General features: G+C 34.0%; 1 protein-coding gene across 1 annotated transcript; it reads right to left on the reverse strand.

Annotated features, from left to right (window-relative positions):
- Positions 1-4,236: 4,236 nt before the first annotated feature.
- LOC132941559 (DNA-binding protein inhibitor ID-1) lies at positions 4,237-5,998 on the reverse strand. The gene is made up of 2 exons (XM_061009660.1): positions 5,100-5,998; positions 4,237-4,702 (listed from the first exon to the last, which is right to left on the reverse strand). Exons 1-2 carry the CDS (start codon positions 5,532-5,534, stop codon positions 4,631-4,633), a joined length of 507 nt encoding a protein of 168 aa, XP_060865643.1. The 5' UTR covers positions 5,535-5,998; the 3' UTR covers positions 4,237-4,630.
- Between the last annotated feature and the right edge of the window lie 11,297 nt (positions 5,999-17,295).

Here is a 17,295-nt window from a genome sequence, read left to right on the forward strand (position 1 = left end):
ATTAACCTATAAACATACTTATACTTATACTTACTATTCACTCAAACTTACCACATTTTGGATCGATTCACATAAATGGTCTACGCACAATTTTTAACAGTTTTTTGTTTCTTAAGAAGATAGTGTGAGGTTATTAACCTAGATTAAATAAACATTATTTACAACAAAAAACAGCTGCATATACTAGTTGCGTCACACAGGTCATAAAGATAACCACGAAAAAAGGTCTAATCAGAATTGTGACCCAATTAATATTTACCACGGTTTTAGAAGATCTTCTAAGACCATGTACGCATATTATAATGAACAATTAAAATCTTATCAACTCAAGTCTCGTGCAAGACTGTAGGATATACACATAAACACATAACGTATAATATCATATACGCGTCATCCCTACTCATTAAAATATCTATTATTGACTCATTAGGCGTGATAACCGAAATAACAATAGGTAAAGTCAGTCGTAAGTGTCGGATAAACCTGCACGGTGCAGAGAGGTGCACCCATCGCTTTAGAAATTCAGAATAGGGCCCCTGCCAGTGACCAAAATATCGTCACAGCAGTCTTGTAAGATATTTGAGTAAATGTATAGTATAATGATTACTGTCTTGAACGACGTATTCGTATTAAAAAATAAAAAAAATTTTCTGCTGTTATGACAACCGATGAGGTATCAATGTATTTTATTTTCTATTTTTTGACACGTGCGAATTTTTTCATCGATATTTACAGAAAAAAAACAATTTTAAAATATCTAATGCATATAAACCAAAATAGTTCAAAAAGTTTTAAATTATTTTAAAAATGTTATCATGAATATAAAATGATAAATTAAATGTTTGGTGAAAATTTCAATTATTATAGTTAATTTGTTTTTGAATTACAACTAAACAAGAACATCATTCGATGAGAAATCGTTATTTTACGCATGAATATACAATGTCGTAATTATCATCAATTTTGACCTCTATAAAAATACAAACTAGGTCCAATTTTTTTTTATCAAAAACCACCTTCAAAGTTGAAAATCAACGTATTATTTCGAATGCTTATCGTGAATAGGTTAGGTTCACACAGAAGAATTAAAAAAAAAACACACACATCATTATTGTAAGACTAATACATTTATCGCTCTATTCAGTATCTAAAAGAATTTAATTACATGCCAAGTATTTGTATTAATTGTAATTAAATAATTTTTCTTAAAATTTATAGTTATATTATAAAAGAATAGTTCACGTCGTGCAGATGACTAAACAATGAATTAGAGCTATATGATAATATTATATGGATTATTAGGACAGCTAAAGGTTTATTTTAAATTGTATACATATTGTAACTAAGTAATAATAAATTTGTTTTTTGATGACAATAAGTATTTTTTTTCTAACAAGTGCCAATTTTATTATTTTTTTACACCAGGTCCCCAGTTTTTAAGATCTGGAACTGGTAACAGTGGTAATATTTTAAACAAACAAACATAATTATCCATATTATATAATATTAGAGTTTGTAAACCTTAATAAGCTAGACTTTTTTTTTAATTTCAAGTAAATTCATTTATGAGGAATCTTTGATCACATTTTCGATATTAAGACAAACAATTTAAAATGTAATGAATTTTATACTACAAAATAATTTACGATACTTTACGTAACTTTGATGAATTTCGTAAAAAACCGAACTTGGAAAATCATTGTGTCTAAATGGATTTTTGATATTTTTTAATTTGTTATAAGAAAACTTAAAAGGAAATATTTAACATTCATCAGACGTTAAAGTATTTTACTAGCAAACAAAAATTGTTATCTATAGTAAGGTGGGCAAGTAGTTATCCGCTATGGTGTAAAGTAGGCGTCGAGTTTACCTCGCATTACGAGTAGGTCGTTGTAATAGATGTGTTAAATTAGAATTCAATGATAAATCACTGTAGACGAAAAACGATTCTAAGCGGAGATCGTCTGGCGTCTGTCAACCTATATTCCTAAGTATATTTGATTATATGTTTATTGCAATTTTATCATAGTAATACGGTAAAGTTGAATTTATTTTTGCTAAAACATAGCATTTACCATGTGTATTATAATAGTATATACTTATTTATATATTATATACATTCGCATGTATTATTGTTCTTATCATGTAAGTCGATAGCCACTTACCGTAGAATGGTGTGAATAAGTTCGTGGTATATAAATGGGCAATAGTAGCTTAAAATTAAACTAAATATTTTGAAAATGTCAAAGTGCTTATAGTTAAATAAAATAATACACGAAAAAGTGTTTAGTCTCTATGAATAGCATTTTTGAATTACAACAAAATAATTTAAATCGTTATTCTTTATAAAAACTCTTCAAAATTTGAACTTCAAATGTCTATAAAAACAAATATTTTGATTTCATGTTTTTCAGTAATCATTGAGTAAAATACCCGATTACACAAATTATAGACAGTAATATTCTCGAGTGTAATGCCACATCCGCCGATATGTCTAAATATTGTCTCAAAACAATTTAATACACCTACGTTAAAATACGATTTTTTAATAATAAAGTCGTGTGTCAAACTCTTGAAAATATTATCATCTATAATTATTTTACTCTGAGATTACTCGAAAATCATATGGAAAAAAAAAACTATTTTACGGAATGCGTTTTTATCTACGATGTGTTTTTGTCCGGGGGGAGATCAAAAATGTTGCGCCGACTTCCTCTTAATTCGTGTTATTTACCTATATCCGCGACCTGCGTCATCAAACTCGTCCGAATCTAAATCGAATAACCACAGACAAAAACGATAATATCATCCCGCAGTACAATACCGCCGCAAGCGTATCGGAAAATATCGCTTTATTGATATTTTTTGTTCTTTGCGCCGACACGGCTGCCGGGCATAACGGGCAGGTATGGGCAGCATGATATTACACAAGTTGTACCTATATAGTCGCAAGCTCGCAATCATGTTGGAGTCGCACGAAGAAGGTATATAGAGACGACTCTCAGAGCAACGGCCGACGTAGCGCAAAAACGATAATTAATAACGACACGATATTATTGTAATACGAAGGCGTGCGATAAATACAACGTTAGCACATGCCATTTATACCTCTTGGAACCTGCAATATCATACGTACGTATTGAATATAATGTTGCGACACACCTTTTTTTTTTTTAGAAAGTTGTGAACCCCTGACGACGGATATACAACGTGCACAATACGACGTACGCATTACAATAGAGGTGCCCTATACCACGTGCAAAACGCCTTCGAACAGATTTATTTTGTATCTTTCATGCGAGACGAGCGACGACTCCTGTGCGCACACAACGTCTTGTCTAGAATTTTTCGAGTGATTTTTTTCCGTGACACGTCCTCCAAACACTGTCCGTAGCCTTTTTACACGCGACCGCCACCGCCGCCGCCGCAAAAACTGACCGTCTGCAAAAAATTGTTGCCGTTTGTGGATATACATTACCCATGATGTATTATAGTTGAAATAATCGTCGTACAGGTGCCTATACCATTGGCTTCCATGAGACACGGAAACGCGAGATAATTATTATTGTTCATAACCATAATGCATTTCTTTACACAGGAACGTGGGATACAGGAACCGCGAGAAATAACGAACAAGTCGAATGTTTATGTTTGTAATAAATCGTATTATAATATGATTGAATTAAAAGCTAAGTAATAACTCAAGTAATCAATATATACCCAAACAATATAAATCATTTAATAAAAGAAAACAAAAGAGAAAAAATAATAATGTACAAAGATGATAAAGCGCAAAGGTACGCCGTGGGTTTATATAAATATATATATAATAATAATATTTTTTTATTGAATATAATTTATATGCGTAGTCCTTATATAGTATATTTATACAAATATGATATTATATTGTGTTGTGTTTTGGATATAATATAATGGACTACTTCATAATATTTCTGTATAGGATTCGAGTCAAAATCCACCCGGTCATATAAATAGAGCTACATTTAAATAAACATTTTTTTCATTTTTTTTTTACCATAGTAAGATTATATACCTGCTAGAGCTAAACGTCTACATAATATTATAATAATATAATAATGATAAATACTAAAACCTAGACTACATATTGATAGGATCACAGTCATAACGAAAAAAAAAATAATGATATAATAATAATATAATAATAAATAATAATAACAATTAGGACTTAAACCTAAGCTGTACAGTGTATAAAGAGGGGGGGATGGGGGTGAGAAAAACGCACTTTTCCGCGAAACGGAACCTAAGAGTCCCGAGAGATGTCGAATCTATTTGGAATGTGTGTGTCTACATAACGAATTCTCTCTCTCTCTCTCTCTCTTTCCATATATATTTATACTTTTATAATATCTATTTATTATGTATTTGTATAATATATAATACATACGTATATAATATTTATTATATGTATGTTCGACAAACGGTATTTCTCGGTACGGTACTCGTCACTGGCTGCTGCGGCGTGGATGGGCGACGTTTTTTTTATTCTTTTTCTGTTTAGTATAATATTATATTGTGTGTTGTTTTCGAAAAAAAATATAATAATATATAATATAGTATGTCTCTATAATATTATTGTCGATTGTTTTGTTTAACAGCTAACGGCCCTCGTGTCTGACGAACTCGACAGCTTGTCTTGTGTCCGAGAAGAAGGGGACATTGTCTGAAAACACAATATCAAACAAAAAAATAAATACACATAATTTCGCAACAAAAATTCGTAATAATTGTGTATGGGTGGGGCGGGGGGGGCATAGTGGATAACGATTAAAAATCTACACGGGTGACGGAATGGTGAAATTCCCAAGGAGAGAAAGTGCGGGCGAGCGATACTCCGACACCTAACCTAACCAATGTAATATTATAGTGCTACAACAGTGGTCACCTAAATAATCGTGGTGTCATTGGTATAATATTAAAATTTTAATTATTTGTTTTTGATCGTTTTATGGAGACCGCGACGTCACTGGAACCCGAGTGGCGAGTGACCAAGAGGAGTGGAGGGAAGTTTTTTTTTTTATTTAATGCATTCGAATAATATGACCTCAACAACAACTCACCGATTCGGAGGACGATTGCGGCTGTGCGGCCACGGCGACGGCTGCGGCGGCGGCGGCCAGCGCGTTTGGCGTCGATATGATGCCCAGTGGCTGCCGGACAGCGGCCACCGAGGACGAAAGCATGACAGCCGCGGCGGCCGAGTGCACGGCGTCCGCGTTCACCGACCTGTGGTTCTCCAGCATATCCTCCAGGTCACATATGTAATCGATCACGTGATGGATCACCTCCAGTCGGGATATCCGCTTGTCCTTGGGTATGAGCGGTACCAGATCCTTGAGCTTGGACAAATACTTTTGGATCTTCTCGTCTTCCAGGTCGCCGCGCTTGCGTTGCACACGGCCGCCGGCCACCGTGGGTACGGTCGAACCTCCGTTGTTGTTGCTGTTATTGCTGCTGCTGTTGTTGTTATTGCGGCACATTGGTATGGATTTCATGGTCGCTGTCGTCGAATTGAAGCGAAACGAAACGAAACAAAACGAAACGAACGGAACTCGTGTAGAAATATATACGCCCGGTGCGTGTAGACGGTCAAAAACTGTAGAACGCGACGAAAAAAACACACACGAGAGCACTGTGCGCTATAAACGGCGACGATTTGATATTTTTTTTAAGATTGCTATGAGTGAAAATACAGTCGATCGATTCTTCGCTTTTAGACGATGATGATAATAAAATAATATTATTACGATTACAGTGACAGACGTGGTCTGAAAGAGTAGAACGGTGTACTGCAACTGCGGCGGCCGGTCCGGGTCGGGTGGTATTTATAGAGCTCGGCGGTGGGTGGGGGTAACGTTGGAGGAGGCCACGCCCGTCGCGGCGGCGGCGGACGAGATTGAATGGATTTCAAAGAGACGCGCTCGGCGGCGCTCGTACGCACAACCGCCGCCGCCGCCTATACAAAAACGACGACGACGACGACTACGACGCGCACACCTGACACCTGCCTCGGCGGCGGCGGCGGCCACCGAAAAATACCACAGAGGATTTTTACCCCTCCCCCACCTACCGACGCTCGTATACCCGGTTATCTCGAAGAGCGGACCGGACCGAACGGGCTAGTTGGCGTGGGAACACCAACTGGTATATACCGCATCCACCTATATAATATACTATTATAAACATAATATACGTATATATGTGTGTGTGTGTGTGTGTGCACGTGTACGACGAAGCTGTACTATGTGTGTGTAGACGAGGCTCTTCTCAATAGCGTATACGGTTTTTCTCATATTATTATTATTATTATTATATATATATGTATATATATATACATTTTTTTATTTTTTTATTAGATTATTATGATCCGATTTAATACAAGACGAGGTACAGTGTGTGTGTGTGTGTGTGTGTGTGTGTGTGTGTGTGTGTGTGTGAAGTTGCCCCTCAAGTCACTTTTACTTGTGTACTGCACCGCCGCCGGTGTTATGCGAATTCGACCTTCGTCCGTGTATAATGTACATTATAATAATATAAATGTATGAGATATTATAATATGATTTTTTTTTTTGGTTTATCAATTTTTAATGTACACGATATTATATGTGACTCCGTAAATAGGTACCCTAACAGTGTATACAAATAATAAAATAAAGATTTTTTTAGAATTTAAAATATTATATTGTCAAATCGATTTTTAATTGTTCGGTTGATATATATTACATAATAGAAATATTAGATTACATATTATGCAAAAAACCACCATCACCTAACATACATAGTTTTATGTTATATATATATATATACATATTATTATAATAAGCTGGTTGCAACGAATCCATTTTAAGTTGCTTTTGTATTTCAATATTTCAAAATTATTGCTGAAAAAATGAATAGAAAAATGATCATCCTATTTACTCAATACATTATACATTTTAATAAACAACTCTATACGTCTACACAGATTAGACTATTGATCTATGAGGCATAAACTTTATTTGTGCATTCAAATAATTGGTGATTGGTTTAATTTTCAAAACATTAAATTTAAGTGGGGACATCAATATTTACTTAATATAAATAGTATAGTTTTAGCATTTTCAATGCTCTCTCTTTTAATTATGACATTAAAAGTTAAATTTGTCAACAAATTTAAAAAAAAACATATTGCTAACCAGTATTGCCTATAGTAATAATTAGTTCCCACTTAGGCATAGTTTTGATGTAATTACGTCTTAAAGCGTCAGAACAAAAACATGACACAAATTATAAAAATATGTATGTTTTAAAATCCCAGCCCTAATAAAATTTAATGGATAGGACATAGGTATACTAGAATACTATGGATAATAATTATATATTATATAGATTCCTGTGAGTTTTTCACCACATTTACATGTAATACTGTTATTATTTTGTTATCAGTGCATTACGTATTAGTTTATGCATAAATTATCTTTTATTGCATTGTTTATAAATTATAATTATAATTCATAACAAATAACAATATTCATTATTAACTTTGAAAGTTTTAATAATAATTATCAGTTGTTATACTCCACGGCACACCATGTCTTCATGAATATTATATTATTATGTTTATTCGTAATATTACCGCACATTATATTGTAACATGTAGGTCATCTTCTAGAAATATTCAATGAGGGTTCACTAAACGCAATAATATTATACAAGAAAACTCGGTGTCCCGCTTTTTCATAAAATATACAACCTAAGTATTTTCTCCGAAGACATCGGAATCCAATTTAAACGTTAATGCAAAAATTATATTTTACTTCGAATCGCTAACCTTTTGTTTTGTTGTGAAATACTAGGTATACGTCCTATACCTACTTTATTTTATGTGTAATAATGTAATAATACGTACGAGTATTACATGTTGTAGACTCCTATAACACAATAATATATACATTTTCCTTGAGGTGTATATAGACGCGTATAATATATTATACAGTAATTATTTGCATGCGAGTTGCATTATAACGTTACTCGGAAGCGATAAAACAATAACAAATTTCAACGTACAATATTCACGAATGACCATGAGAGAATAGAACTTAACTACTGTAATTAATAATTGTACTAAGAGGACGCTCTACACGGACGTTTGTTTTCTCTCTCTGGCCCACGCGCGACGTATCAAATTTAAGTTCAGCAGAACGAACCCTATGTTGCGTTGGAATGAATTCCCCTATTACGAAAACTTACGAGCATTACCTGTGTGTTGGCTATTTTATGATATTTTAATATTGTTATGTAAGTTACGAGCGCGTAAATAATTACAGTTTAAAAATTCTAATAAAATATTGTATATAAAAAATAAAATATCGTAAAAAAACCAACGCAGCGACACAGGTTATGTTCTCAACTTAAAGTTTGATAGTAGGTGAATTCACTATAATATTAAAATAGTAACAAGACAGGGTTGGTTCTGCTAAACGTATGAATTAACTATGTTGCACGTGGTTCAGAGAGAGAAAAAAAACGGTGCTTATAACTAAATTGTACTATATTATCATCGTTGTCACGTACACAATTAATATAGACACAACAGCTCATGATATCTCATACATTATTACCGCCCGTAATATTCGTAGGAGGATTCCAAAATTTTTTGGAAACAATAGACATATAATATTTTGTAGAGGCAGCCGATGTCTGAAACGCGTCCAACTCATCACTGTATCGCTGTAGACGATATGGTTTAGATTTGAGTATACCTAGGTACCTATTATGTGCTGCAGTTTTTTTAACATAATATTTCTACGCAGAATGTACCCATAATATAAATGCGCGTCACGAAAATCGGATAATATTATATTCATTACATAATATTATTATAATATTATATACCATAGATGCCTGTTTAGTATTTACACCAAACGCCAGTCATCATCCTGTACACTTTTATGAGTTGTATTTATCGTGTATAATATACAATATACTCAATACAGTTGAATGTTAGTCTCCACCGAGTTGTGAAAATAATAATAAAATTGTTCCGCAGCGTACTCGTATAATAATATTGAGTTTATTGTTAGGCGCTTTTTTGTTGCCATTTTTAATATTATACATAGATTATACGTATGCGCGGCGAAACAACGTCGATGGTAAGTTATTCGTTATTATAATATAATAGTATCGGTACTGTGCGGTTTGTTGAACTCGTACCCATGCGCACAATATTTATATTATCGATGGCTTATCGTCATAATGTAATATTATGTTATCAGAGTCAATATCGTATATAAAATAGTATAGGCTAATCTTAATGTATGGATAACATAATATAACATATAGTCGGTTAGTGACGGGATATAATATTTATGTGGTATTTCTGAGTGGGTTTCTCGCGAATAGTATAGCAACTAAGTACGAACAATATTTTAATCTCAAACTTTGTATTATGTCTTCAAAAATATTACGATTTTAAGCGTTTTCATATTAATTATAGTATACCATTGTTTGAAATAAAATAAGAAATCGGAGTTTGATGTGGCCCGTAGGAAGTATTCTTCGCTCAGATAAAAAATTGTTATCAAAATCTGACAGTTTTACAAGGCCTGAGAATTATTCCCGTGAAGACATTTTTTTCGGTATGATGCTCCTCCCTCTATAAATTGGTATCGGGTAGTAGATTAGTGAAAAAGTATTATATAATATTGAAGTATGGCAACTAAAATATTAGTTTTAATTTTCAAATTGTATAGAAACTACGGAAAATTTGAAAAACTGGCACAGGGCCCCTTAATATGAACGAAAATATAGAGTTTTCAATTATGATACATTCTAGGTATTCTAGATCAATAGATCATTGACAGTTTTAAATATTTTTAAATACATAAAATATTAATATTGGTGAAAATGGTGATTTTTGTTCTTATACCTATGGTGCACATAGGTATATTATGTAATATTATATTCAATAGGTTGCTATATATTGTGAGGTCTCTCCCACCACTCCAACGAATAGTTGAAATACACTGTTTTTAATTTGGATTAAATATGCACGCGAACATAATTTCAACGATTCTCCCCTTCTGCAATGCAGCTTCAGGGTAGACGTACATAAATAATAATATGTTATATTTATATTTTATAGTATCAGTTTCAGCAATTATTGCAGCTATAGTATAACATCAGTGTGCGTATGCTGTACACATATAATATTGTACCCAACTGCGAGACGCGTTAGATATTATTATGTGATGTTGTAATATATGTGCGGCGCACCCGTCGCCGTCTTCGGAAATTTACGGTGTCCAAATAATGACGACGGAGACACGTGTTTTTTTTCCTCTTTACATAATATAATATATTTTTATCTCGTGGAATATGCTTGCAGAGCAGCAGAGGATGAAGAAAAAACACATTTTGACGATCGCTGCGGCAGCAGTGCACACGTGACATAGCAAAATGATTTCTGTACATATCACGTTTACGAAATCCCTTACAAGGGAAAACGACACAAACAACGAGTAGACCAGTAAAAAACTACATTTTTTTGCACAATTATCACCGATAGTCGATCCGACGGTTTCTAAATTAGTACCTACGTGTACCCACCTATAATGCATAATATTCTGCATGTTCGTTGTATGCTGCAGCCTGCAGGATTCTGTTAATTAAACGACGGACAACATTATCAGTGGTACCTACCACATACCTGCCTGTATGGTATAAATTGTTGTTATTATATAGGACTCCCGATCGCCTTCGACGACAATTATTATAATAATTATTATTATAAGTTATAACGATGGAGAATTGATTATCGACGTTTCAGCAGCAGCTGCGTATACCAACGTGCTAATTTGATTGTTTTGATCGCAGTATTCCCATTGCGTGTTTCATACGCTTGTTTTCTGTGTATTATAATATCTTTATCATAGATTTCGTTTAATAAATGTATTATTTATCAATGCTTGACCAAAAGTAATATAATACCATTATACTGTACGTCATCTGTATATTATATGCGCCACAATCACAGTGCACGTGCAGCAGCGTTATTGTGCTGCAGTTAAATAAAACGGTAAAATGTTTATATATGAAACACTACTTCCGACACATCTGTACAACAAAATTGAACGACGACCAGAAAAAAATAAAGGATAAACCCCAATAAATTTGTATTCGTCTCGAATCCATATGTGTTTTGATACGCTGCACAGTCGATTTCTATAATATTATAGATAAAAACATCAAATAAATAAATCAAACATATGACTCTTCGTTATCCCCGTACCATGCAACATAATATATCAGCGACAGTTAGGGTCGTCTGTTGTATGATTATATAAATATATAAGACAGTATTTATAATATAACATTCTTTCTGTTATAGAAAGGACTATGTTATTAGCAGACTCGTGAGTTGAGTAAAGTTCTTTTAAAAAGTATTTAGAATAAATTCTAGACTATTTGATAAAAATATATTTTTTAAATCAATATTTATTTACAATATTGCCCAATAGGCCCAATAGATCATTTTTTAGTGTAGTAACTGTAAATGGGTACAAACTAAAATTGTCCCTATATTGAATAGCATGTGATTGTATTTGGGGCAGCATGTATATAGGTATTATGGTAAAATATATAAACGCTTCCTGATCGTTTTAATAGTCTCAAGTGTGAATCATACACATATTTACAATCGCCCCATTATTCATGATTATTGATTATAAATAATATCACTCATTCAGCGTTATAATCGGCCTTATCCTAATATAACTATGCCTACGATATTAACACGACATCCAATTAAAAAATGTTTTAACTGTATACAAATTATTGCCGAAAAACTTCGAATACCTACTGATTTTGGAATACAACCCCCAGCAATTCTACCAAGTGTATATCATACAGAGAGCTGCAGAAAGTGTTCAATCGGCAATAACGGGAATGATGGTATACGTCGTTGCAGCTGGGAACTATAATATGTACATGGCGGGAAAATGTAAAATCCTAGTTTCGACGCGACCATAAATTCGACAAAATATTATTACAGTAGCCGGTTGGGGTAGTACTATATAGGTGATGTACTCGCCTATACAAGCTGTCTGCAGCGATCGGCAGATAGATTTTGGCGGGTTCGCGTGAACCGTAATCGCTCGAGTATATACTACGCACTATATATTATACATAGAGAAGCTATATATATGGGTTACCCCCCGCGTAGTCGCCTTTATTGTTTACGATAATGTGTAATGTACAAGGGTAAAAAGCTTGCGAAACGCGCGACACACACCGCGAGACCGGACCCGGAGGCGCGCACCTTGCCCCTTGCCACGTATCGCGTATAGTGTGCGCCCCTCCACCGGCGCAGCTGCAGCAGCCGCGCCGTGGGAAACGCGACCCCCCGAAAGACAAAAAAAACCAACAAAACCACCGCTGCACCGGTGTGACGTTCGAACCGCCACCGTAATAAATGCGCATAGTATACACACACACGTATACGGTATATACACGTTAAACTATAAATGTAGAGTTCCTGCCGCCGATGCAGCTGCACTGCACGCGCGCGGGACCTTTGCATCGGGCGCGACGACTAGACATAATATTATAATATAGCTGCAGTACTCCCCTACCCCACACAACGACACTGTTTATGCGCGCGCCTCTCCTTTATATATATATATATATACATATATAACATGTAATGTTATGAAATATGAATAATATGTATATTATTGCACGTCGTGTATAGTAGGTACATCTGCAGCATTTCCCCGCGAGTCCGGTCGATCAGCTGCGCTGCGATTTCTGGTGTGCGCTTCCCGGGAAAACGCACTGCTATATTATATAGGTATAATATGCCGAGTTTCACGCGTACGGCCCCTGCACCGGGCCTCATGTCGCGACCGTTAAAAAATGTCGAATATTATATATAATTTTATTATTATTCTCGCGACCATCGCGTCGTTTAGCCGCAGCAGCATAATATATATGCGCAGCTGTGTGCAGGCTATATTCGCGTGTATTATTTACATTATGTTTATAGTATATATATTGTGATGATGTATAATATTGTTGTAGTGCTATACTGCAGTGGTGCTGCTGATTATGCTACTCACATTATATCATATGGGACGGGGCAAACTTTTTAAAATTAAGCTATATGCAGTCAGAGCTGACCTGCAACGGCCGTATTCGCCGGGGTTTTATAATAATAATAAATTAACTATGGTTTTTGGTCTCCAAATTTTAATTTTATTATATATTATAGAAACGGTCAGCATAGAACGCTATACCACAGTCGTAAAAAAATTAAATAGGCACATCATGATGCTTATAATTTAAATATTCCCAATAATAATAACAGACGGTATTTTCTAGTAACAATATTAACAGTATTTTAATGAATATGAAAAAAAAATTGTGTACATTTTTACATGTACCCACAAGATAATCTTATAACAGTCTGGTATCTACCTATACATATTCAAAACATGAAAATATGGTAAAAAAATAAGCTGTCTCCTAATTTGAATAAAATGTTGTGATATTTGGTTCAAGTTATTGATACTAAGAACGTCGACAAAAACTTACCCTCAAAATGCAATACGATTTTCGAGTTTTCGAATTGAAAATAATTTTTGACCACTCCGTAATTACTTTCGATTTGTTTTCTAATTGGTTTTGACAGTAAATTACATTATACCAGCGTCCCGACTGACGCGACGTTCCCGGGATAAAGGTTTAGGTATTTTTAATTAATATATTTGTAAAAAAATTATATAATGTATATTTCTAATAATTATTTCTCCAAGAACAGTTTGAAATTTTTACAAAATCGATTAAGTGGTTTTTGAGTAAATACCTAAATAAGCTACAAACATATTAAACTCTCATATTTGTTTTAAGATATAATTTCTTTATTTGAATCCAACAACGCGACGATTTGATGAATGCTTTTATCTCTTCTGCCCGCGAGGCGCGACTGCGCAAGTAACCAATGGAAACCATTAATGTACAAAAAATTAATAATTTCTCCTATTACTAATATAATCCGTAAGCTGTAACCAATTGCAACCGTGTTTATAAAAAAAAGTTTCCATCATAAATCTTGAAATCCTTGTTTGAGCACCTCTCCGGGTAGGACCAATAATTGTGAATCTAAATCTCCCACTCAAACACACACAAACAATTTCATCAAAATCGATCAAGCCGTTTAGGAGAAGTTCAGAAATGTACAGACGTACAGAAGAATTGTATATTATAAAGATAAGTTTTTACGAAAATAAATTATGCACAGAAGCACGAAAACCTGCGCTTTTAATGTAATATTATATACAACACCACCGACACCACGCGCCCGTCTGTCGTTAAATAATGACACCGCTGAGATCACAAATGTCGCACATAATATATTATATTATATATTTAATTATAGTATATTTTATTATTAACCATAATATTTTACAACAAAAACGTGACTCAACTAGGTTTTTGTCGAAAGCTTAAAAGAATAAATGTTAATGCTCTGAATATTCGGTAATAATTTATAGGTGTGCTCGGTTTTACGCGCGTACACGAACACACACACACACACACGCATAAAATATATTATATATTAAACACATAGTGTAAGTAGGTGGGTATTGACTAATGACTAATGTTGCAGTAGCCAACAATATTCGGACTCGTGTGCCTTAGACATTTTAATTTGAGCCTTTTTAAATAATAATGAGTTCCTTCGTGGACCACGCGTTAAACCATGTAAGTTACAAATGGATACATATTACATTATACTCCATAACTTATAAGACATAAACCTGCTTTTTGTACGATTTGACGAATAAAAATATACCTAGTACACTTATCTAAACTTTTTTAAACGGTTTTTGAGTTTTTCCTGTTAACAAGAGTTGAAGACGACTTCAACTACTTAGTACTTAAACTTAATATACGCTTATTATTATTGATCATAATCTGATGACTAGCAAATAGAAAAGAAAAATTACTATCGGGAAGTTTGGATGAGTTAGTATATTATGAAGTATAGGTTAATAAGTGTAGGCACCTATACATAAACTATAAAGTATAAACTATAAATGGTATAATATACAGATGGTATGATTTATCTGTATCTTTTTTAAAACGAGCGGGCTGGCGTAAAGGTCCTAAAATTACGTGATGAAATTTAAAAAACCAACAAGATAACGTCATTATAAATTATAATGGCCTTACTGCACTAGGTTGTTTAAAGTTATGTATGCTTAAGTACCGAACGACTATTAGAAAAATCCGTGTATTCGACATTACTATAGGTAACCAAATAATACCTGTAATAGGCTGTAATACCCAATAGTAATCATCAATTAAACAATTGTAAATAAACATTGCAATATATTATCGACTTTGATTATATTAAAATAATAAAATATTTTATTTTTTTAACCGCAACACACTCGGTCATCATATAGTTTCGATCGACACAAAAACCGGCCCAAACAGTATTCACCGCGATAACATTATAACAACAATAATATTAATAACAATAACAATAATTACGTTGAACGCAATGCAAATTCGGTTTCAGCGTTTTCCCATATTGCATTATAATAATACCGTACAAATGCGTACAATAACAATAATATTATATCACGCTCAGCCCGTGACGTATAGTAACATTATAATGTTTTAATAATACGTAAACGCCGTAGGTACACCACATTTGTATTATTATTGTTGTATACTTGACCGTCGTCGTACCCGGTTTTTTTCTCTTTTCCCCCGTAAAGAGGTCACAGGTGTGCGACGCGTTTTTGAAAACGACTTCATTTCCATAACGTCTTGCCCCGCGTATCGTCGTGGCGTACATATAATATACACTTCGACCGTGTCGGCGTGGCAGAGGGAATAATATTATTTTATATATATATATATTTTTTTTTTTTTTTAATAGGTGCGGTGCCGGTATGCGCGCGAGCGAGTGTGTGTCTGCGTGTTCGTGTGTGTGTGTGTGTGTGTGTGTGTGTGTGTGTCTGTTCGTGTGGAATTGCCTGGTAGATAATATTTTGTTAACAAGCCATGATTGTTGAACACGTGTGCGCCACAAACAATAATAATAATAATAATAACCCGCCACATGTCACGGTCACTGATAAACGTCTCCTGGCACCCCGTACTTGACCGCGCCGTAGTCGTCGTCGCCGTCGACGAAAAAACATAAAATAAAAGATTATAAACAAAAAAATTATAATGTGCGCCGATAGTAATATTATGCCCGGTGGTGCCTTTGGGTTTTCCCGTAAAGGCCGACTCGCTGGGAGAACGAGAAAGCGCCCGGTCCACAAGTCCGCGGACTCGATCCGCTCCATATAATATTTTCGAATAACATTATTCATTATTGTACTTTTGTTGTTATTACATAAACGCACTTGTGGTTTTTATTTTTATTATTCAAACGAACGCTGAAAACACGACGACGGACAACATAATAATAATAATAGTAATAATAATATCATTGTTGTAAAAAATATCAGATTATTATATTCCGAACACGTGCAACGCTATGAGATAATAATAAATCGATATTCTTAGCGCCCGTTTTCCCGACTGACATATTTTTTTCCGTAATAATATTTATGCGTCTTGTCGGTTCACCATAGTATTATGTTATATATTAGGTACCTTCTATATTATTATAAATCTACCTGTAGCGCCACCGATGATATTGTGCAATAGTGTTCGTCGTCGTCCTGCGTGAATACGATTACTATTGCTATAACATAATAACGTATAATATTACGTGCAGACAAAGATAAAGTCTTTGTGGTTTATGACGTGTGTGTGCAGTGTTTATATTATTATTATTAAAAATCATTATATTTTCCATACATATATTTTATTACGCCTAGTCATTTTTCCCGACCGATCTCGAAGGTATACGTTAATGAGTGAAACGATGTAGCGTTGTAGAATAATATAATATTATGTACCTACTACTTATACACACTATAGTACTATAGGGTACGCCGGCATATAATATCGTCGTTTATATAATAATAATAATAATATGTATGTATATTCCACTCACGGACTCGAATTTTAATGGCCTCATAAATATTCACAAGTGCCGCAGCGACTTATCTCCACCATACGTCATGTTTTCAAGTTCAAAATTCGTAAACATATTATATTATCATCATCATACCATATAGTTAATATACGTTACCTACATGATAATATCGTGTACACTGCACAAATAGATGGACATACAGGTAAATA

This window comes from Metopolophium dirhodum, chromosome 3 (genome assembly GCF_019925205.1).
Source record: "Metopolophium dirhodum isolate CAU chromosome 3, ASM1992520v1, whole genome shotgun sequence".
NCBI classification, from domain to species: Eukaryota; Metazoa; Arthropoda; class Insecta; order Hemiptera; family Aphididae; genus Metopolophium; species Metopolophium dirhodum.